General features: G+C 40.0%; 1 protein-coding gene across 1 annotated transcript in view; it reads left to right on the forward strand.

The window, feature by feature from the left end:
• GSR (glutathione-disulfide reductase) overlaps positions 1-18,012 on the forward strand; it is a 42,237-nt gene that overhangs the window by 3,277 nt on the left and 20,948 nt on the right. The window contains exons 2-4 of the mRNA XM_014830773.3: positions 11,870-11,896; positions 15,511-15,599; positions 16,816-16,885. Coding sequence (XP_014686259.3) covers positions 11,870-11,896; positions 15,511-15,599; positions 16,816-16,885 — 186 coding nt within the window. The remainder of the gene's footprint in view (positions 1-11,869; positions 11,897-15,510; positions 15,600-16,815; positions 16,886-18,012) is intronic.

The following is an 18,012-nucleotide window of genomic DNA, read 5'->3' on the forward strand; positions in this document are numbered from 1 at the left end:
GTCATGGGATGATATTTTGTTTTTGTTTTAGTTTTTTTGTTTGCTTGTTTATTAATTCGTATGCCAGGTATATAGGTATTTTTTAGATGCTGGGATCAAGCAACAAAGCAGATAAAAATCTCTGTCCTCAGGGAGCTGACATTGTAGTGGTTATCTGTAGTTTCTAAATTTTCCATGCAGTACTTTTGTAACGATTAAAAAAAAATTCAAGTTTTTGTTTTAAGCCTTCCTCTGTGAAAGTTCGGATCATGGAGTGATAGAGCTGGAAGTGATTTTGGAGATCCACGGATCCAGTCTGATTATAGTTTTTTAAAAAATGGAGGCGCTAACGTAAGCTTGCTGACTTAATTCTTTTAGAGTAATGGCCATTAAAAAAATTCTACTATCACTATCATTTTAATCAAGAATGATATTTTAATAAAAGTAGCAAGCTTATAATTTCAAGTAAAGAACTGCACTTTAAAGAGTACTTGTAGTTTTATGAAACACTAGAAGGGTCCCATTGTTTTCATTTCATTATGGATTGGACTCATACAGATTGATGCAGAAATTTAGGAAGCATTGTTCTCGTCCAGGACCCTCACATTACTGAGGAGCAAATTGAGTGTCAGCTAAAATGTGGTTGAAAACAAACCAAGTGTAGTATAACCTGTGGAATTAGCAGCCCAGCCATCAGAAACCATGGCTTTGGTGTAATTGTGTGGAGTAATTGTGACTTGATGAATGTTTTTAAGCATTGTTCTCAATTACGAGGGAGAAACCTTATTCCTGCTTCTTAGGTACCAGACATCATTTACTCTGAAAACACTTGGTTAAGGGTCTACCGCGTGGGTCTCCACCCCAGAGCTGATTTAGTTGGTCTGGAGCGAAGGCCCAGCAGATATATTTTTAAAGAGCTCCATTCTGATTCTGGTGTACATGAGCCACACACAATGTGGGGCCTTTGTGGGAAGCCGGAACTGTGTGCAGACTTTCACTCCATGAAAGCATTAGAATGAATCTAATGAACCCTGCCTGATTGGGGCGTCAGATGACAATGAGTTTGGTCCTAGAGTCATTCATTTCCTGCTTTCATCATGTCATGCTTCGGAGCTAACCAGCCTCACATGCCTGCCAAGGGTGGTGTCTATGTGGTGTGACTGCTTCCCTTGATTTCCTGACTCCTTTTCCAGAAGGCTTTTTTTTTCTTCTGTGATACAAATGAGGAGACCCCTTTCAAGAAGATATGTAGGGTGATTAGGGTCACATGTGAGGGGATGCACTATAATTAGTGTTCAGGTGGTGAACATGATGTAATGTATAGAGAATTCGAAATGTGATGTACATCCGAAAAAAATAAAAATTAAAAAAAAATAAAAAAAAAGAAGATATGTATTTTCAAGATGAGTGACATGTTGGTGTACCTGAGAGTTCAGTTTTCTTTCATAGAATTTATTCCTTTAAACTGTTAAGAGGGTCAGGTATGAGATGATTTTGCCCCATATTGTGTTCAACGGAGGAGGACAAACTTTTCCTCTACCCTCTTAGGTTTAGTAGCTGGGGCCTGCAGATTAAACTGACAATAGCCAGATTAACAGGAGAAAAGGTTCATTTTGTATGCACATGGGAACATCACCGAAAGAAGTGAGAAAAAGAAGCAGTAAGGCCTGGGAGCTTAATACCAATTTAACAAAGGGTGATACATTGTGGAGAAGCGACTAGACAAGGGAAAGGGAGTTTGGGCTTCTGCTGTGGTGAATTGTGGGAAGGTAAATATATGGGGTGAACTAATGGAAGATAAGCGTTACTTTAATAAGGTTTTTTGGTGCAGATTCATCTCAGTGCTATCTTTTTTTTTTTTAAAGGGGCATTTTAGTACCTGCATAACCAGCACATTCCCATTGTTTACAACCCCACCCTAACTGTTTCCTTTTAGTTCTTTTAGGTGTGGTTCTCCTTTCCACCCTGAAATATACATATATTTTTTGTGAATAAGATTGGCCCTGAGCTAACATCTGTTGCCAATCTGCTTTTTTCTTTTCCTCCCCGCAGGCCCAGTACACAGTTGTATATCCTAGTTACAAGTTCTTTTAGTTCCTCTACGTGCAACCCCACCATAGCATGGCTTGGCGAGTGGTGTGTAGGTCTGTGCCAGGTGAGCCCGGGGCTACCAAAGCGGAGTGCATGAACTTAACCACTTTGCCACCCAGCCGGCCCCCTCAGTGCTATCTTTCCATTTCCAGTGATAAGAGTTGTTCTCTTCCTGAGACAAGAGAGGGGTGAGGGACGCCTTCACAAAGCGAGATTTATGCCGGGCTTCTAGGTAGGAAGAGGGAGGTCAGGGAGTTCTTCCTGTGTCTGCTATTTCTTAATTGTGTTCAGCTCAAAATAATCCTTGTGCCAAAGTGGCATATTTTGGAGTGGTGTGTCCTGATCCCCTTCAGTTCAAACTAAAAGAAGCAACGGGCTAAAACTGCTATCAAACTTCTAATGGATAAACTAGGTCAGGAGGCACAGGCAGGGCCAGCCCAATGGTGCAGCAGTTAAGTTTGCACGTTCCACTTCCGTGGCCTGGGGTTCGCTGATTCGGATCCCGGGTACGGACATGGCACCACTTGGCAAGCCATGCTGTGGCAGGCATCCCACATAGAAAGTAGAGGAAGATGGGCACGGTTGTTAGCTCAGGGCCAGTCTTCCTCAGCAAAAAGAGGAGGATTGGCAGCAGATGTTAGCTCAGGGCTAATCTTCCTCAAAAAAAAAAAAGAGGCACAGGCAGCTCTAATAGTATGATTCCACTATTAAGTTGTCTGTTTTTCTGGATCAGGCAAAAAACTATAGTAGTAGAATATTAGGTTAGACATTAAAAATGGGAAACGGAAAGAAATCATCTATTTTTCCCTAGAATTCGATTAAAGATGAGTAATCTCTTGTGACCTACTGTGATTAAGTCGTTTCTGAGGGCGGAAACGTACATGAGATAATCTTTGAATTTAGTTTTTGAAGTCTCCAGAAAGCTAAATATTCTCCCATGATTCAATGTAGACCAAGGAGAAATGCAGAGATCGCCCAAAGCTGAGGTGAATTCGTGCCTTCTGGGAGCTCTGCCTGGCCGTTCAGTTCTCTGCCTACGCAGACGGACGTGGGAAGACTCAGCTTGAGGAAAAGTTCTTTCTCACTTACTCTGTCTTTGCCCCAGGACCTGTGGGAGCACGTGTCTGTGTTCTTGCTGAGTGTACTGATTCTGTGATAAAGAGTAACCGGGTTCTTGTGGTATAGGCGTGCAGTTCTTGCCAACAAGCATTGGGGTAGTAAATGTTGATCACCAGGAAAAAAGTCTTCTTGCTTTCTTTTTTTAATTTGAGGTGTAATTGACATATAACATTGTATTAGTTTCAGGTGTACAACATAAGGATTCGATAGTTGTATATATTGGGAAATGATCACCACCATAAATCTAGTTAACATGCATCACCAGACTTAGTTACAGAATTTTTTTTTTCTTGTGATGAGAATCTTTAAGATCGACTCTGTTAGTGACTTTCAAATATTCAATGCAGTATTATTAACAGCAGTCACTAATGCCATATGTTACATCCCCAGGACGCGTTTATTTTATAACTGGCACTTTGTACCTAACAAAAGCCTTCTTGATCGTTAACGTCAGTGTGAACTGTGCTGCACTGCAACGGTTGGAGGGGCCAGCAGGAGAGGTGGGGGTTTAAAAGCGGCCTGAGAACAGGCTGCTCGGCTCGGTAGATGTTGTTTGCATTCATCTAGCTGAAAACAATTACTTAGCAACATGTAAATCATAACCCACCTTGGAGATGAGAACGTGCACTTGATGTTATGATGTCTGTATCCCCATAGGGCGGAACATGCTATTTTTTTTTTATGGGAAGAACGCTTAACATGAGATGTACCCTCTCAAATTTTTAAGCCTGCGGTGTAGTATTGTTGACTGGAGGTGCAGCGCTGTGCAGCAGATCTCTAGAGCTTACTCATCCTGCTGAACTGAGATTTTGGGCCTGTTGAGTGTGAACCCCCCATTTCCTACAGGCCCCCTCCCCCAGTTCCTGGCAACCATCATTCCACTCTTTGACTCTGAATTTGCCTGTTTTAGATACCTTATATGAGTGGAAGCATGCAATACTTGTCTCTCTCTGCCTGGCTTATTTCACTTAGCATAATGGCTCGAGGTTGAACATGTATTTTTAAATGTATGGTTACTAAAAGGAGAACACAGTTCAAAGGAACCCTGCTGTTAGTTCCTTCAGTATTGACAAGTATCTCTAAAAACCAGAAAATTATCCTAATTTGTTTCATGGGTTTAGAGTTTCATAAAATGTGGCACACCTATATTCGTAGGTGCCAAATAAAGGAGTGATCCTAAAGGGTGGGGTTGGTTGAAGTAGGCAAATGCTATTGTTGAAATTGGTCTTTCGATTTACCTTGTGGATTGTTTAATCTTCTGCATCAGTCTTAGTATCATATTGCTTCACCATTCAGAACCCAGTAAATCTGCAGGACCGGAAGAAAGAAAGGTTGCCTCTGAATCCCTCAGAGTTCCTATTCTTTGTAAAAGGTGCTTTGAACAAGTAGCAAGAGAAGGTTTTCTCCTAGAGTGGAACTGAAGGAATTGTATGGAAATACTCGTAACCTTTGGCATTTATAAGTGGATTCCAGTGTCATAGTTAGTAACCATTTATTCACTGGGTGTTACAAGATGAGAGATTAAATAGCATGTGGGATCCTAGATCCTCTTCTTTGGGGAGCTGGGGGCAGGAGATGTGGGGCCAGATACCATTGCAGTGGTGTCACGTAGGAGAGAGAGACATTCTGGAGGAGTTTTGACTCTCACAGCCATGTCTAGGTCACCCTGGATACCCCAGAGGAACAATTCTTCTAAATTGGACGGTCCCCGGGACTGGGAGGTTTATGTTAATCAAATGTCCTGCTTAGCTAAGTATTCAGCCCAAACTATTTTAGTTCCAACCTTTATTAATGCCTCTTCCATCAGTTCATTTTCATGCGTTAGATTCCACTTTACACAGAATACTTTTCTTTCTAAAACTAGATGCCTTTATGGACTAACCTTTATCTGAAATGTGAAGATAAAGATGTGGATATTGAACATTTAATATGTGCCAGGGTAATATTGTGATTTATAATAAGAAATATGTATTTGTTCTTCGTCCCTATTCCTGGCACCAAGCTCCTAAAACCCTTGGAATTTCCTCAGTGATAAGAATGATAGAGGTGTCTTGATATTCATAACAATCCTCTTTCAACCACATCTAAGTTTATGTTAATGAAGTGGCTTTTGGAAAGAACCTAAGGATGGGGGCTGATTGCCAGGGGGACCAGCCCTGTGATTTGAGGGTTGGAATTTCAGTCCTGCCCCCCTGACCTCCAGGAAAGGGAGAAGGGAGATGGGCTGGGGGTTGAATCAGTTATCAGTGGACAGTGACTCAATCAATCATGCCTGTGTACTGAAGCCTCAGTAAAACCCCAAAAGGCCTGGGTTCGAAGTTTCTGGGTTGATGAACATGTGGAGGTGCCGGGAGAGTGGTGTACCCAGAGAGCATGGAAGCCTCAGGCTGTTTCCCCCGTTCTTTACCCTATGCATCTCTTCCATCGGGCTGTTCCTGAGTTATATCCTTTTATAATCAACTGGTAATCTAGTCAATAAATGTTTCTCTGAGTTCTGTGAGCCACTCTGGCAAATTAATCAAACCCAGGAAGGAGGTCATTGGAACCTCCCATCTAGAGCTGGTTAGTCAGAAGCACACGTGACAACTTGTGATTGGCATCTGAAGTAGGGGGATGGAGCTGTCTTGAAGGACTGAGCCCTTAAACTGTGGAATCTGATGCTATCTCCAGGGCCAGAGTGTCAGAATTGAGTTAATTGTTTGGTGGTGTGGGGGAAATAATCCACATTGTAATTGGTGTTAGAGTCGTCCAGGAACAGGGCCAAGTGGTGTTCAGACAGTATCTTATTTATTCATTGTTGGTGTGAAGCTGATGAAACTCAACAAAGAGTTTCTGTTCTGGTCACCTATATATTCCAAGCCCCTGGAACAGTCTTGCTCTAAGTAGGTACTCAATGTATAGTTGCAAAAAGAATAGGTCGGTGAATCAATAGTGTTTTGCTTAGTAAATGATGACTAATCCATTTTCTAAGTGCTCCTTCCACATACCAGCCTTGAACTAGATTTTAGGATGCAAAGAAGGAAAACAGAGGAAATTATAGGCAACTCTGTGATGGGGGAACTCTGTGAAGGGGAACACTAGAAGTAGTTTACTATTACTTAAGCACAGGTGACATTCTTAGCAGGTGCAGTTGTAGATTAACCAAGTTCTCCTTTCACCACCGGCGTGGGCAATGTGACGTTTTCACCTGTCTAGGCAGAATTGAAGGTAAGAGGGCCAGCCCTAGGAAAAATGGTGAAGCTCCTGAATTTTGCCACATGGATCATCAGACCCTTCACATGTTCTGTCCCTGTTTGGAGGGCCCCCTGTCCTCACTGTGAGCCAATGCTGGCAGGCCGACTGAACAGAAGGATTCTGAACAGCAGGTCGGAACAGGGAGAGATGGGTTGTCAATTTGGAAAGGGAGGCAGGAGTCTCTGGTGCTGGGTGTACTTGCGTACAAGAAACTTGTGTCTGTTCCTGCAGCTTATTGTTGGTTAATGTCTGCCCAGAGATGGGGGCTCTGCAAGGGAATTTGCCAGTGGAAAGTTGTATGTTTCAGGTCGTATCAGCTATGTGCCCCTTTGGGAAGTCAGAGCCCTGAGAACCTGCCATGTTGGTGCCACATTCTGGGAGGTAAGCGTGCTTTGCAGTCAGTTGACATGTTTCTGAAAGGCAGCCAGCCACCGAGGGCATTTATCTCTTCTCTCCCATCTGCCTTTTGTGCACAGGGGGAGCCAGCAGATGGCAGAAATAATTCAGAGGGGTCAGCATCATGATCAGATCTATCAGAAATTTAAAAAGATGAGCTTTATATACATTATCTCTAATCTTCTCAAAAGCTCTCTATTACCATTAATAATATTATTACCATTATTATTATTATATATTATATATATAATATAATAAATATATATAATATATATTATATTACCATGATAATATTATTACCATTATTAATTGTAATTGTAATATGTAATAATAGTATTATTATAATTATTAATTATAATATTATTACCATTCTTTGGAGTAAGAAACTGAGCTCAGAGAGATTTAGAAACTTACCCACCAATAGCCAGTAAGCGGGAGGGTTGGGATTCAGACTCATCTCTGTCTGACTACGGCTGTGCTCTCTCCAACAAGCTAATGCGCATGTCAGAGAATGGGGAAGAGAGTTGAGCATGACTGTACATAGCTCTGCATCCCTGGGTTCCCCATATTTGTATGTAACTAATTGCTCTTTCCTTCCCTTCCAAGTCAGAGGCATCTGATAATCAGTTGTGTTGTGGTGAAGTATACCTAACCTAAGTATACCTAAGCTAATATTTCTAACAGCTGCAGAAAGCCCTGGAGGCCTGTTACTTAACTCGGAGCTGCCAAAATAGGACCAGTAGTATTTCAGAGTCACAGTCTTCCTTTCAACCATAGCCCCAAGACCCAAAGTGTGCTGTGCTAGAATACAGATTCTCTGGCCCCAGAAGGTCACAGTTTTCCACCATCCTCTTCCTCTGATTTCTGGCCCAAGGCTCCACAATTTTAGGGAATGTCGCATGATTCTGCTGCTGCCTCTTGAGTCAGCATCTTGGATAGACTGAGAGTCTCTCTCTGCTTAGGCCTGTGGGCTCCGTGAGCTCAAGGACTATATCCAAGTGCTTTCCTTTGCATAATGCCAGGCCCAAGTGAGCGAGTGCTTAACCAGTACTTCTGGGTGAATGAATGGTTGCAAGTTAAAAAATTGTGAAGCCAAAAAGGCAGAAAATTCTAAAAAATAAAGCAAAGTCAGTCATACACTTGGCCACCAGTGAGAGTCAGGCCATCTTGGTCCTTAGAAGAAGCATTCCAAACTTTTTAAAAATTGCCTTCCATAACTTGGAAATAGCTTCAGATATTCATGAGGAGTAAATTGATGATATATGAGAGTGATTCAGAACATTTGGTGCCTTATGAGATTTTGAATTCCTTTTAAAGGTTCCCGGGAAGCCAGAAAAGGTTCACTGGAGGACAAGCGGAGTGAATTTATTTAATATGTTGAAAACATCTCTACTTTTGAAGAATTTGGTTTTGGATTCTGTCCCAATTGAAGCCTCTTAGTGAACTTAGGCTGCAGACTGCAGGGCATAAAGGTGTCGATTAAAGGGTCCGGGAATCACTTTACCTGCCAAATGAACTGGAAAAGGCACGTCTGATGATGGAATCAACCCCACCAAGGGGCTGGGAGCACTCTTCCCACGGGGATTTGGCTGCCTTCCTCTGTTCTACCGCATAGGAGACACCTGTCTTCCTCTTTATTTAGAATTGGTTCATTCCGTCTATCCCCATAACTTTGTCAAATATCAGTGGTTGAGAAATAGCATATCCTCTGCTTAGTTAGATGGGAGGCAGTCTGGGTAGAAAGCCATAAATGATTCTAATTGCTAATATAAAGTACTTTCTGAATAGTGTGCTTGTAATGCTGCTGTAGGTGTCGATACCTTTATGTTATTAAGCTTGAATTCTGCACCCTTCGCTCAGTCCTATGAGTTCCTGCTTCCGTTGCCTTATGAATCCTTATTGTGGCAGAATCTCATTAAAAATCCAAGTCCACGACTAGACAGTATATGACCTACCTATCTCTTTCTAGGAAAAAGAAATCCCAAATGACTGAAAACTTGAGATTATAGAAACGTAACTCACTGCCTTATAATTCTTGAGTGCAGAATATAGCAAATAATGGGATTATAATGAATTTGTAGCAGGTATGTTGTTAGCAAATAGCATTTGGAAAACTAGAGGAATAGAAGGTCACTATTCAATAAAACCCCCTCTTTCAAACATTTGCAGTCTTGATGAGATTTGGGCATGTTCCTTTTAATCCAGCGTTTCATGTCAAGTCCCTTGGCAAGTGCATATGTGGTTCAGGTTTCAGCATAGGACACCTAGAAAATACTCTGCTGTAAGAAGTAGGCTTGTATTCTTTGGGCATACAGAGAGCCGACCTGGTTCCTTATGGTCATGATCAGCAGAGCTGTAAGCACCTGAAATAAATTATGTCTAGAAGACATTTGTTTACATATAAAAGAAAAATAATTGTATTTTAGTAGTTTCCCATTATCCGCAGGGGATAAGACCCCTAGTGGACCCCTGAAACTGAAGATGGTACCGAACTCTGTGTATACTGTGTTTTTTCCTATAGGTACATACCTGTGATAAAGTTTAATTTATAAATTAGGCACAGTAAGAGATTAACAACAATAATAATAAAATAGAACAATTATAACAATACACTGGAATAAAAGTTATGTGAAAGTGTTCTTTCTCAGAATATCTTATTGTACTGTCTTCCCCCATCTTCTTGTGATGATGTGAGATGATACAGTGCCCACGTGATGAGGTGAAGTGAGGTGAGGTGAATGATGTAGGCATTGTGATATAGCACTATTTTCAGACCGCAATTGACCATGGGTAACTGAAACCATGGATAAGGGGGGACTACTGTATAGAAAATACTGAAAATAGACAAGAGATCAAAGAATCACCTATCTAAATCCCACTGCCAGATGAAATCATTTGGTTTATTTCTTTGTCTAAATGAATTACGATATTCCCATTATTAAAAGTGTATAGTGTAAAATATGAAAGTTTTCTCCCTCCTCAGAGATGACTGTTAACAATTTGAAGTATTTGATTGAACTATTTAAATGCGTGTATATATTTACAAGTATATATAAATGCACATTGAAACATGGAATACATATGCAACGTCCTTTTTGTCTCTTAATATTATGTCTTACAACTCTTTCAGTAATAGTATATAGAGAGCTACTTTATCCTTTTAAATGGCTGCAGAGTGTTCCATAGACTCAATGTACAATAATTTCCCTACAATGATACTTGCCTCCTGATGGAGAGTTAACTTGTTTCCAGTTAATCACTAGGACAGTGCTGTAAGGATCATCCTTCTACATGTATCTTTGGGCCCTTGAGCATATGTGACTATTTCTGTAGGATACATTCCTAAACATAGAATTGCTGGACCAAATGGTATGTGCTTTCTAACACTGGTATGGTTGGTCTTTTATATTTTTACCAGTAGACTTTAAATATTTCGTTATTTAGATTCTCTTTTCTCTCAAATCTTTTAAAATGTAGTTTTCTACTGAATCTTGCTTTTTTCACTTTTATTACATAAACATTTTTCTATATGATAACTAACAGTAGAGAAATTATTATACCTAAATAGGCATTTAGACATAACATCATCTTTGGGTGTTTAGCTTTTCTATATCTTAGGTTATGCCTTTACACTAAATGCCTAGGAGTAGTTGTAAGTCATAGTCATATTTAGGAGATCTAACATGTGTTTAGGTTTTCTTAAGTTTCTTTGCTAATAGTTGATTAATATCCTGAGTTCCATGCCATCTAACTTATATTTTTGTGCTTTTGGTAAGTATTCACCAGTATCTAAATATTCAGTCTTTACTCTGTGCCAATAAGCATGAGTGAATATACTGATTCTTTTTAAGGATATACAATTGAGACCTTGTTTGTTTAGGTCTTATAACTTTATTACAGTGGCTAAGACATCACCAACACTGCCTAGTCAGCCTTTCTAAGGTTAAAGGGTATCTGGAATGCATACTACATGGCAGGCCTCCAGAGCTAAGGGGTCTGGAATTTGCCCTTCAAAAGAGCGAGGTCAATCTAGTTTTCCTTGTGCAACCAGCTCCTCTGCTAGGGGACACTAACTGCTTACCCATTCGACCAAGTCCAGATTTCTTCACCCTCAGGGCAGTTTTAATCAATCTTACTCTTGACTCAGCTTTTTTGTTTTTTTTTAAGTTATACATTTTAGGATGTGATCCAAAGGAAATAGATATAAACAAAAATTTGTGTGTAAGCATATACGTCACAGCTTGTTTACAAGGACCATTGGGAGGAATTTCTCTCGAGTCTAATGAGTATGAATAGTTATTTTCGTAAAGATCTGGTTAGTTTTTATGTGAAATCTTATAACTGTGTTTTCCTTTGTGTATTGACTGCTAGAAGGCTAAGAGTCAAATTTGTGGTCCATCTCTAGCAAGTATATAAGCATGGATATATACAATATATATACACACATACATATACACATATATACGTGTGTCTGTGTGTGTGTATACATACATAGCATGAATGAACCTTATTGCTTGATTCATCATTGTCATTTGGTCCTGAAGAAAAAAATAGATTTCCACTAGAGGTTTCCTCAGAGGGGACATTCTGGCTGTTTTACCCAGCATACTCCATAGTAAGTTTCCCAGAAATCCTCTAGGACAACTGTTTAGATGGTTCAGTTGGTGGGTCTTAATTCATCTGGTGGGTCCCCTGGCCTCTGTGCTGCTGTTTCTCTTCTGCTTCGTCCCTCTGGGCTCTGTGCGTGCTCAGGCTTCTGACCTGTACTATCTCTGCTGTGCATGGCCCCCTGCAAATAGAATTGTTCTCTCTGACTGCTTATTTTAAAGAAAATGCTGATGAGTAAAATCTCTGCCTCATCACATAAGAAAAAAAGTTTATATCTTTTGTAACTCTATAATAGAAAAAAGGAAGTACATAGCTGTAGATTGTGACTTAGAACTCAAGAAAGTCTCCTGGCTTGATGCTTGGGGTTCATTTCTTGTAGGTTTATTTGCTGGTTTGAGTTTCATATTCTTTAAAATATGTCCTTTTTTATTTTTTCTCCTAGGTGAATGTTGGATGTGTACCCAAAAAGGTAGAATTTTTATTTCTTATTCCTTCCACATTCCTTTTACATATTTGGCAAATTATGACCAGAGTTAAGAATGTTTCCAAATGTATTGGTTAAAATTCTTTCTGCAAAAAATAACTGAGAAAGCAATTAAAAGTGGTGTTAAAAAATAGGATAGTTTTTGTTTTTATTTTTAAATATCACTTATTAAGAAGCCTGGAAGGAAAAAAAAAAGCATGGAGATAGGCAGTTTCTGAGATTGGCTTAGCACTTAAGGGTATCTGAGTGGATCCCGGCGTCTCTCCGTCTTTCCATTCTGATACCCTAGGTGTGTAGTCAACAGTAACTTCCCCTCCCCCGATGGCCACAGGCTGACTCCCAGAGCTCCAGGTAGGATGTCCTCACCCACCACTCTGCAGATTGCTTAGGTTCTCCTGGCCAGGACTGAGCTACTCCTGCAGGGGAGATTGGGTGAGTGAGTGGCATTTTCAGCTAGGAAGGAGGGGAGGGGGTGACAGCTGGAGAGAGAACCACAGAAATATTAGCTCCTGGATGTTAGTTGCATCCTGCGTGCAAAAGAAATTCATCCTGGATGTTCGCCCTGTGGTAAGTTCTCATAGTAACGAAGTTCCTGTGGGTCCACAGTGGGGAGGTAACCAGGAATAGAGCACAGTGTCTGGTCTCAAACTTCTGATGGTCTAGATGGAACAAAGGCTAACAAAATATCTGTAGTCACGGCATAAAAGAAAAACACTGTCCATCTGCACAGGATAACTTTTCCCCAATAGGGAGCTCCAGCCAGGAAATTAAAAAGTTTATACCCAACTGTCAGTGCAAGTGCTGATATGACCAGGACCAAGTGGACAACAGTGCCAGATGGATGCTCCTCTCACACATGGCCCTGGTTGACTACCTGGAATCCTGGGGTGACTTTGCAGAGGGTAGGATGTTCACCTTAAGCCATCTGGCCTTTCACCTGCTCCAGTGCATTTCTGGATCAGTTTTTCCCAGGGAGACTAGAACTCTTTTTCTCCTGGAACGATGGGTCAAGATTGTCATGCATTTTTGTTTGTTTTATTTTGTTGGTAGTTTTTGTTTTTAAATTCAGAGATCTATTTCCCCATAAACTATTCGTGTTAAAATCCTATATCTTGTAACTTTGGGTGTCTCGTGGCCATTTTAAGATTGTATTTCTCAAGTTGCCTGAATGACATTTCTGAGTATGGTGTGTGGATACCTTTGAGGTAAACAGTCTGCTGATAAATTGCAGTGTACTTGGATCTAGTCCCCATCTTTGCTGTTCCGTTAGTTCAATTTGTATTGGTTCATTCAGGAGTGATCAGACATACTAGTGAATTGATTACCTGACCTTGTAAGAAATTGTTTTATAAGACAATACACTGATTTATTAGTTTAGAGTGAGTGAGATTGTATCTGGGCCTAGTAGTTAGGACTGATCTGCAGAGGATAGCTTTTTCTCAAAAGGGAGACCTAGCTGGCAGTTCACGTTATTGAGTGGAATCTTCTTAAGTATTTCCATTCAGTTCTGCAGCCTCATGCAGTCTCTTGACCACTGTAGTGATTTTTGGTCCTAATACCATGGTGCAGGTCACACTGAATGAACTCATCTTTTACCTGTGAGTAAGAAGAGGAAGAAATGGCAGCTCTTGTTTCCACACCTGCCTCTTGCTTATCCTGTACTTGCAAATAAGTTTACTCTTAATTTGAATGTACTTTCAAAACGTCATAATCCCAAATTTACAACCTTTTGTTACTGAGATTACATTTTAAATCGGCAGCTTTTTCGTATCATGTAAGCAAATATTCCAGTCTCATCAGTGACACACACCTGAGTTTCATTCCAGAAAGGTTTTCTGTAACCTGTTCCCTAGTATAGGGAGGTTTTTTCTCTCTTAGAAAAATTTGTTTTTTTCTGTGGGACGTCTTTCCTCAGTTATTTTCTTTCCTTTTAGTCCTAGATTTTGTAATCTGTTCTACTTGGAGCCATACAATTGTGAATATATGAATTATGTAAATTAGCTATAAGGTAGTTTCATGTAGTTTAAACCAGTTATGGTTGTAAATCTGGTGTTGGTGCTACCTCATTATTTTAAACCTTCTGGGCTAATACTTCATACTGGCCTCAGTTTGTAATATTTTGTTCCACTATATTGTTTCACTTATTCCTTCTATTCTGATCACATGTGCTGGACATCTACCTTATATTTTTATAGGGCTCTATTGATTTCAAAGTGCTTTTGCATTCTTGAGGTTGGTAATTGCATCTTGTTTTGTAGAAGAACAAAGCAAAGTGTAGAGTAACTCCCTCCTCCAGAAGGGTGGAGTGAAGCAGTGGAGAAGGAAACAGATGATGAACCACGCTGAGTAGGTCTGAGCCTGAAGGCCCAGAGCGGTTCATATAGAGGCACCCTCTCCAGAGGGTGTTTGATGCTATAGTATCATACATCATACAAACTGGAAGTGAATACATATGGTCCCTCATGATGAGATGAGGTATAGTGATGTTTATGAAAATAGCATACCTTACTTGTGGTATTGATAAGTCATTCATCTACATTGTTTAAGATAAAGAATCTAGCAGATAAAATGGTTAATTCTATGTTATATGAATTTCACCACAATAAAAAACCCAGCATCTAGTAGAGTCATCAATTTATTCACCTTTAGGCATAAAGGGAGAAAGGTAAAAAGAAGGAATCTAAGCCTTGTCAAAAATGGAGTCTCAGGGGCCCTGCCCAGTGGTGTAGTGGTTGAGTTCATGCGCTGTGCTTTGGCGGCCCAGGATTCAGATCCCAGGCGTGGACCTACACACTGCTCATCAAGCCAAGCTGTGGTGGCCTCCCACATACAAAATAGAGGAGGATTGGCACAGGTGTTACCTCAGGGACAGTCTTCTTCAAGCAAAAAGAAGAAGATTGACACCAGATGTTAGCTCAGAGACAATCTTCCTCATCCAAAAAAAGGAGTCTCAGGTTTGTCTGACAAAGAAAAATAATACTTGCCTGTCACCTAGAGTACTAAATGTCACTGAATTCAGTTATCACGATGATCAGTTGGCATGAAAGGCCTTTACACATTATAGGCTGCACCCACAAGAGCTGCACTGAACCTTGCGTTCCAGATGTCTAATCACGTATGTCCTTAGAAGGACGTGTTCGCAGTTACTGAATACCTAATAGGAACCATTCTGTTAAGTTTTCAGTCCTCAACGTTATGTAATAGCTTCCTTCTAAATCACTGTACTATAAAATTACAGATGCAATTCCATTTCCTGGACCTAATCACAAGAGGCATGGCTTCAAATCTGAAACTTCAAGAGAGAATATAAGCAATAGTAAATTTTAACGGGAGGACTATGAGGCTCATAATATCCTGCTTTTATAGAGTTTATAAACTAGGGAATGTAACAGTAGAAGTAATTTTCCCCAACATTTCAGAAGCCTCCCTATAAAATCTATCTGGTCATATCTCTGAATTTCTCTTTTAAAATGTTTAGTTTTGTTTTAAATTTAAAGTTCAGTATTTTAATCTGCTATTATGTAGTTACCTTTCATTCATGGTTTCTGTTTTCCCTTAGGACTCATGTGCTATACTGTTCTGGGCCCTTTTTTTTGCAGGTTATGTGGAACACAGCTGTCCACTCTGAATTCATTCACGATCATGTTGACTATGGTTTTCAAAGTTGCGAGAGTAAATTTAATTGGCAGTAAGTGTTCATGCTTAGAGGGTTTGATTTACGAATGTAAATATTTTTCTTTCATAATTAAGTGAGCCATAAATCTTTTGGGGGGGGGGATGTTATTGTGGTAAAATATATACAACATAAACTTTTGAAGGTGATGAGTATGTTTGTGCCCTTGATTGTGGTGGTGGTTCCACAAGTGTATACTTACCTCTAAACTCATCAAGTTATTTACGTTAAATATATACAGCATTTTGTATGTCAATCATACCCCAATAAAGTGGTTCTTAAAAAATATATATATTTAATATATATACACATACATATATACAGACTCAACATAAAATAGCCATTTTAGCCATTTTTAAGTTGTCAATTCAGTGGCATTAAATATATTCACAGTGTACAACTATCACCACTGTTCATTTCCAGCACTTTTCTGACCCAAACGGAAACAATGTAACCTTTAAACAATAACTCTTCCTCTCCCCTCCTGCAGCCTCTGGTATCTCTATTCTACCTTCTGTTCTGTGAATTTGCCTGTGCTAGGTTCTTTATACACTGTTTGTCCTTTTATGCTTGGCTTATTTCTCTTAGCATAGCGTTTTCAAAGTTGATCTATGTTGTGGCATGTGTCAGAATTTCATTCCTTTTTAAGGCTGAATGATATTCCTTTGTATACCACATTTTGTTTATCCATTTATCTTTCAGTGGACTTTTGGGTTGTTTCCATCTTTTATCTGTTGTGAATAATGATGTTGTGAACATTGGGCTACAAGTCTCTGCTTTCAGTTCTTTTGGGTCTATACCTGGAAGTGGAATTGCTAGGTCGTATGGCAATTTTATGGTTAACTTTTTAAGGAACCGCCATAAAACTTTTGAAGCCATCACATTTTGAAAAAATTTTGGCAAATTCATTCATTCATTCAACAAATATTGAATGGCCACCACATAGTAGGCACTGTGCCAAAGTGGCTCTCCTTGTCTTCTATGCAGAAAGAAATTCACCAGCTGTAGATGCCAACTGAACACTCTTCACGGAGTAGAATAAGGCTTCTCTACCTGTGGGAAAGCAGATGGACACAGGGGAAGGGGCGACTGTCTTCAGAGACATTCATTCATGGGGTTCCTGCTGACAGTCTGTGATTCTCTGCTCAGGGATGTTCAGGGACAAATGTCCTGGTTACTAACTGAAAGGGGAGAACCCTGCTTCTCAGTACTGACTCCGGTTTCGTTGCAGTGTTATAAAGGAAAAGCGAGATGCCTATGTGAGCCGTCTGAACACGGTCTATCAAAATAATCTAACCAAGGTGAGTGAGCTGGCTTTTGAACTTAGGCAAGGAGCTCTTCTCTGCTGGAGTATGCTACCAAGTCTGGCCAGACTAAAACATAGCCTTTGCAATACCTCTTATGGTTTCTGCTATTTTTTTTTTTGCAATTAATGATTTTAAGGTTGACCTGTCAGAGCAGAAGCCTCTGACTCAGTAGGCAGCCTCTTTTCGACAGAGAGTGGACAGTATGTGCCAAAGTTGGTAGACCAGGTCTCACCTGATGGCTGTACCTTGGGTAGCTCTGGCCTTCCACTTGGTTCCAGAAACTAAATACACAAGAGACTGATTTTTGCACCAGTATGCCAGTTTGTTAATTTAAATCAGGCACATTATTTGAGTGGAAACCTACCATCATTCATTTGCACAGAGCACCCTCACTTTTGGTGGCTAGATCTATTCAGGAGACCAAGACCAAATTATGGTTTAAAAGGTTGTTTTGTGAATGACGTCTGAGCAAGAAAATTGGGTGAAGATGTGTTTGTCTTCAGCAAATAATATGTTGTCCTTCGCTATTCTGAGGCTTTTTCTGCCTTCGTGCTTGGATCTCATACCTCTTCCACCTGGGACTGTGCCAGAGACATTGGCAAATGGTGCACGATCCAACTCCTTTTTCTTGACTGTGTATATCCCACCACCCTTCATTTGCCTTTTTGCTCTCACTTTGTGTTTTCTAAGATTTCAACATAGCTTAGGTTATATTTAGATCAGTAGATTCTTGATGATATTTGGGCCACCGTAATCTCATTAGCAGCGTGTTTATAAACCAATTTTTAGGGTGAGTTACTCCTACAGGTGGCTTAACCTCATATATTTTTGTATTGATTCTTGTTCATTGCATTTATTTTTTTGGAGGGTGATATTTTCTGACCTTAATTCCCGTTCAAGGGGAAAATATTTGGGAAAATATTCAGTCCCCTATTCACTGGTGACAAGAGATTTTAAGGCTGCTAAACATGAGTATAGAGATACTGCTTGCTATGTTAAAACACCCACATCAAAAATATTTTAAATGGAGCTAGCTAAAATGCCTTTGCCAAAGAGATAGGAAAATTACTCAGGAAACAGCATTTTTTAATACTTAAAAATCTTGGTGTGTAGTAGAACTT

Source organism: Equus asinus, chromosome 27 (genome assembly GCF_041296235.1).
Source record: "Equus asinus isolate D_3611 breed Donkey chromosome 27, EquAss-T2T_v2, whole genome shotgun sequence".
NCBI lineage: Eukaryota > Metazoa > Chordata > Mammalia > Perissodactyla > Equidae > Equus > Equus asinus.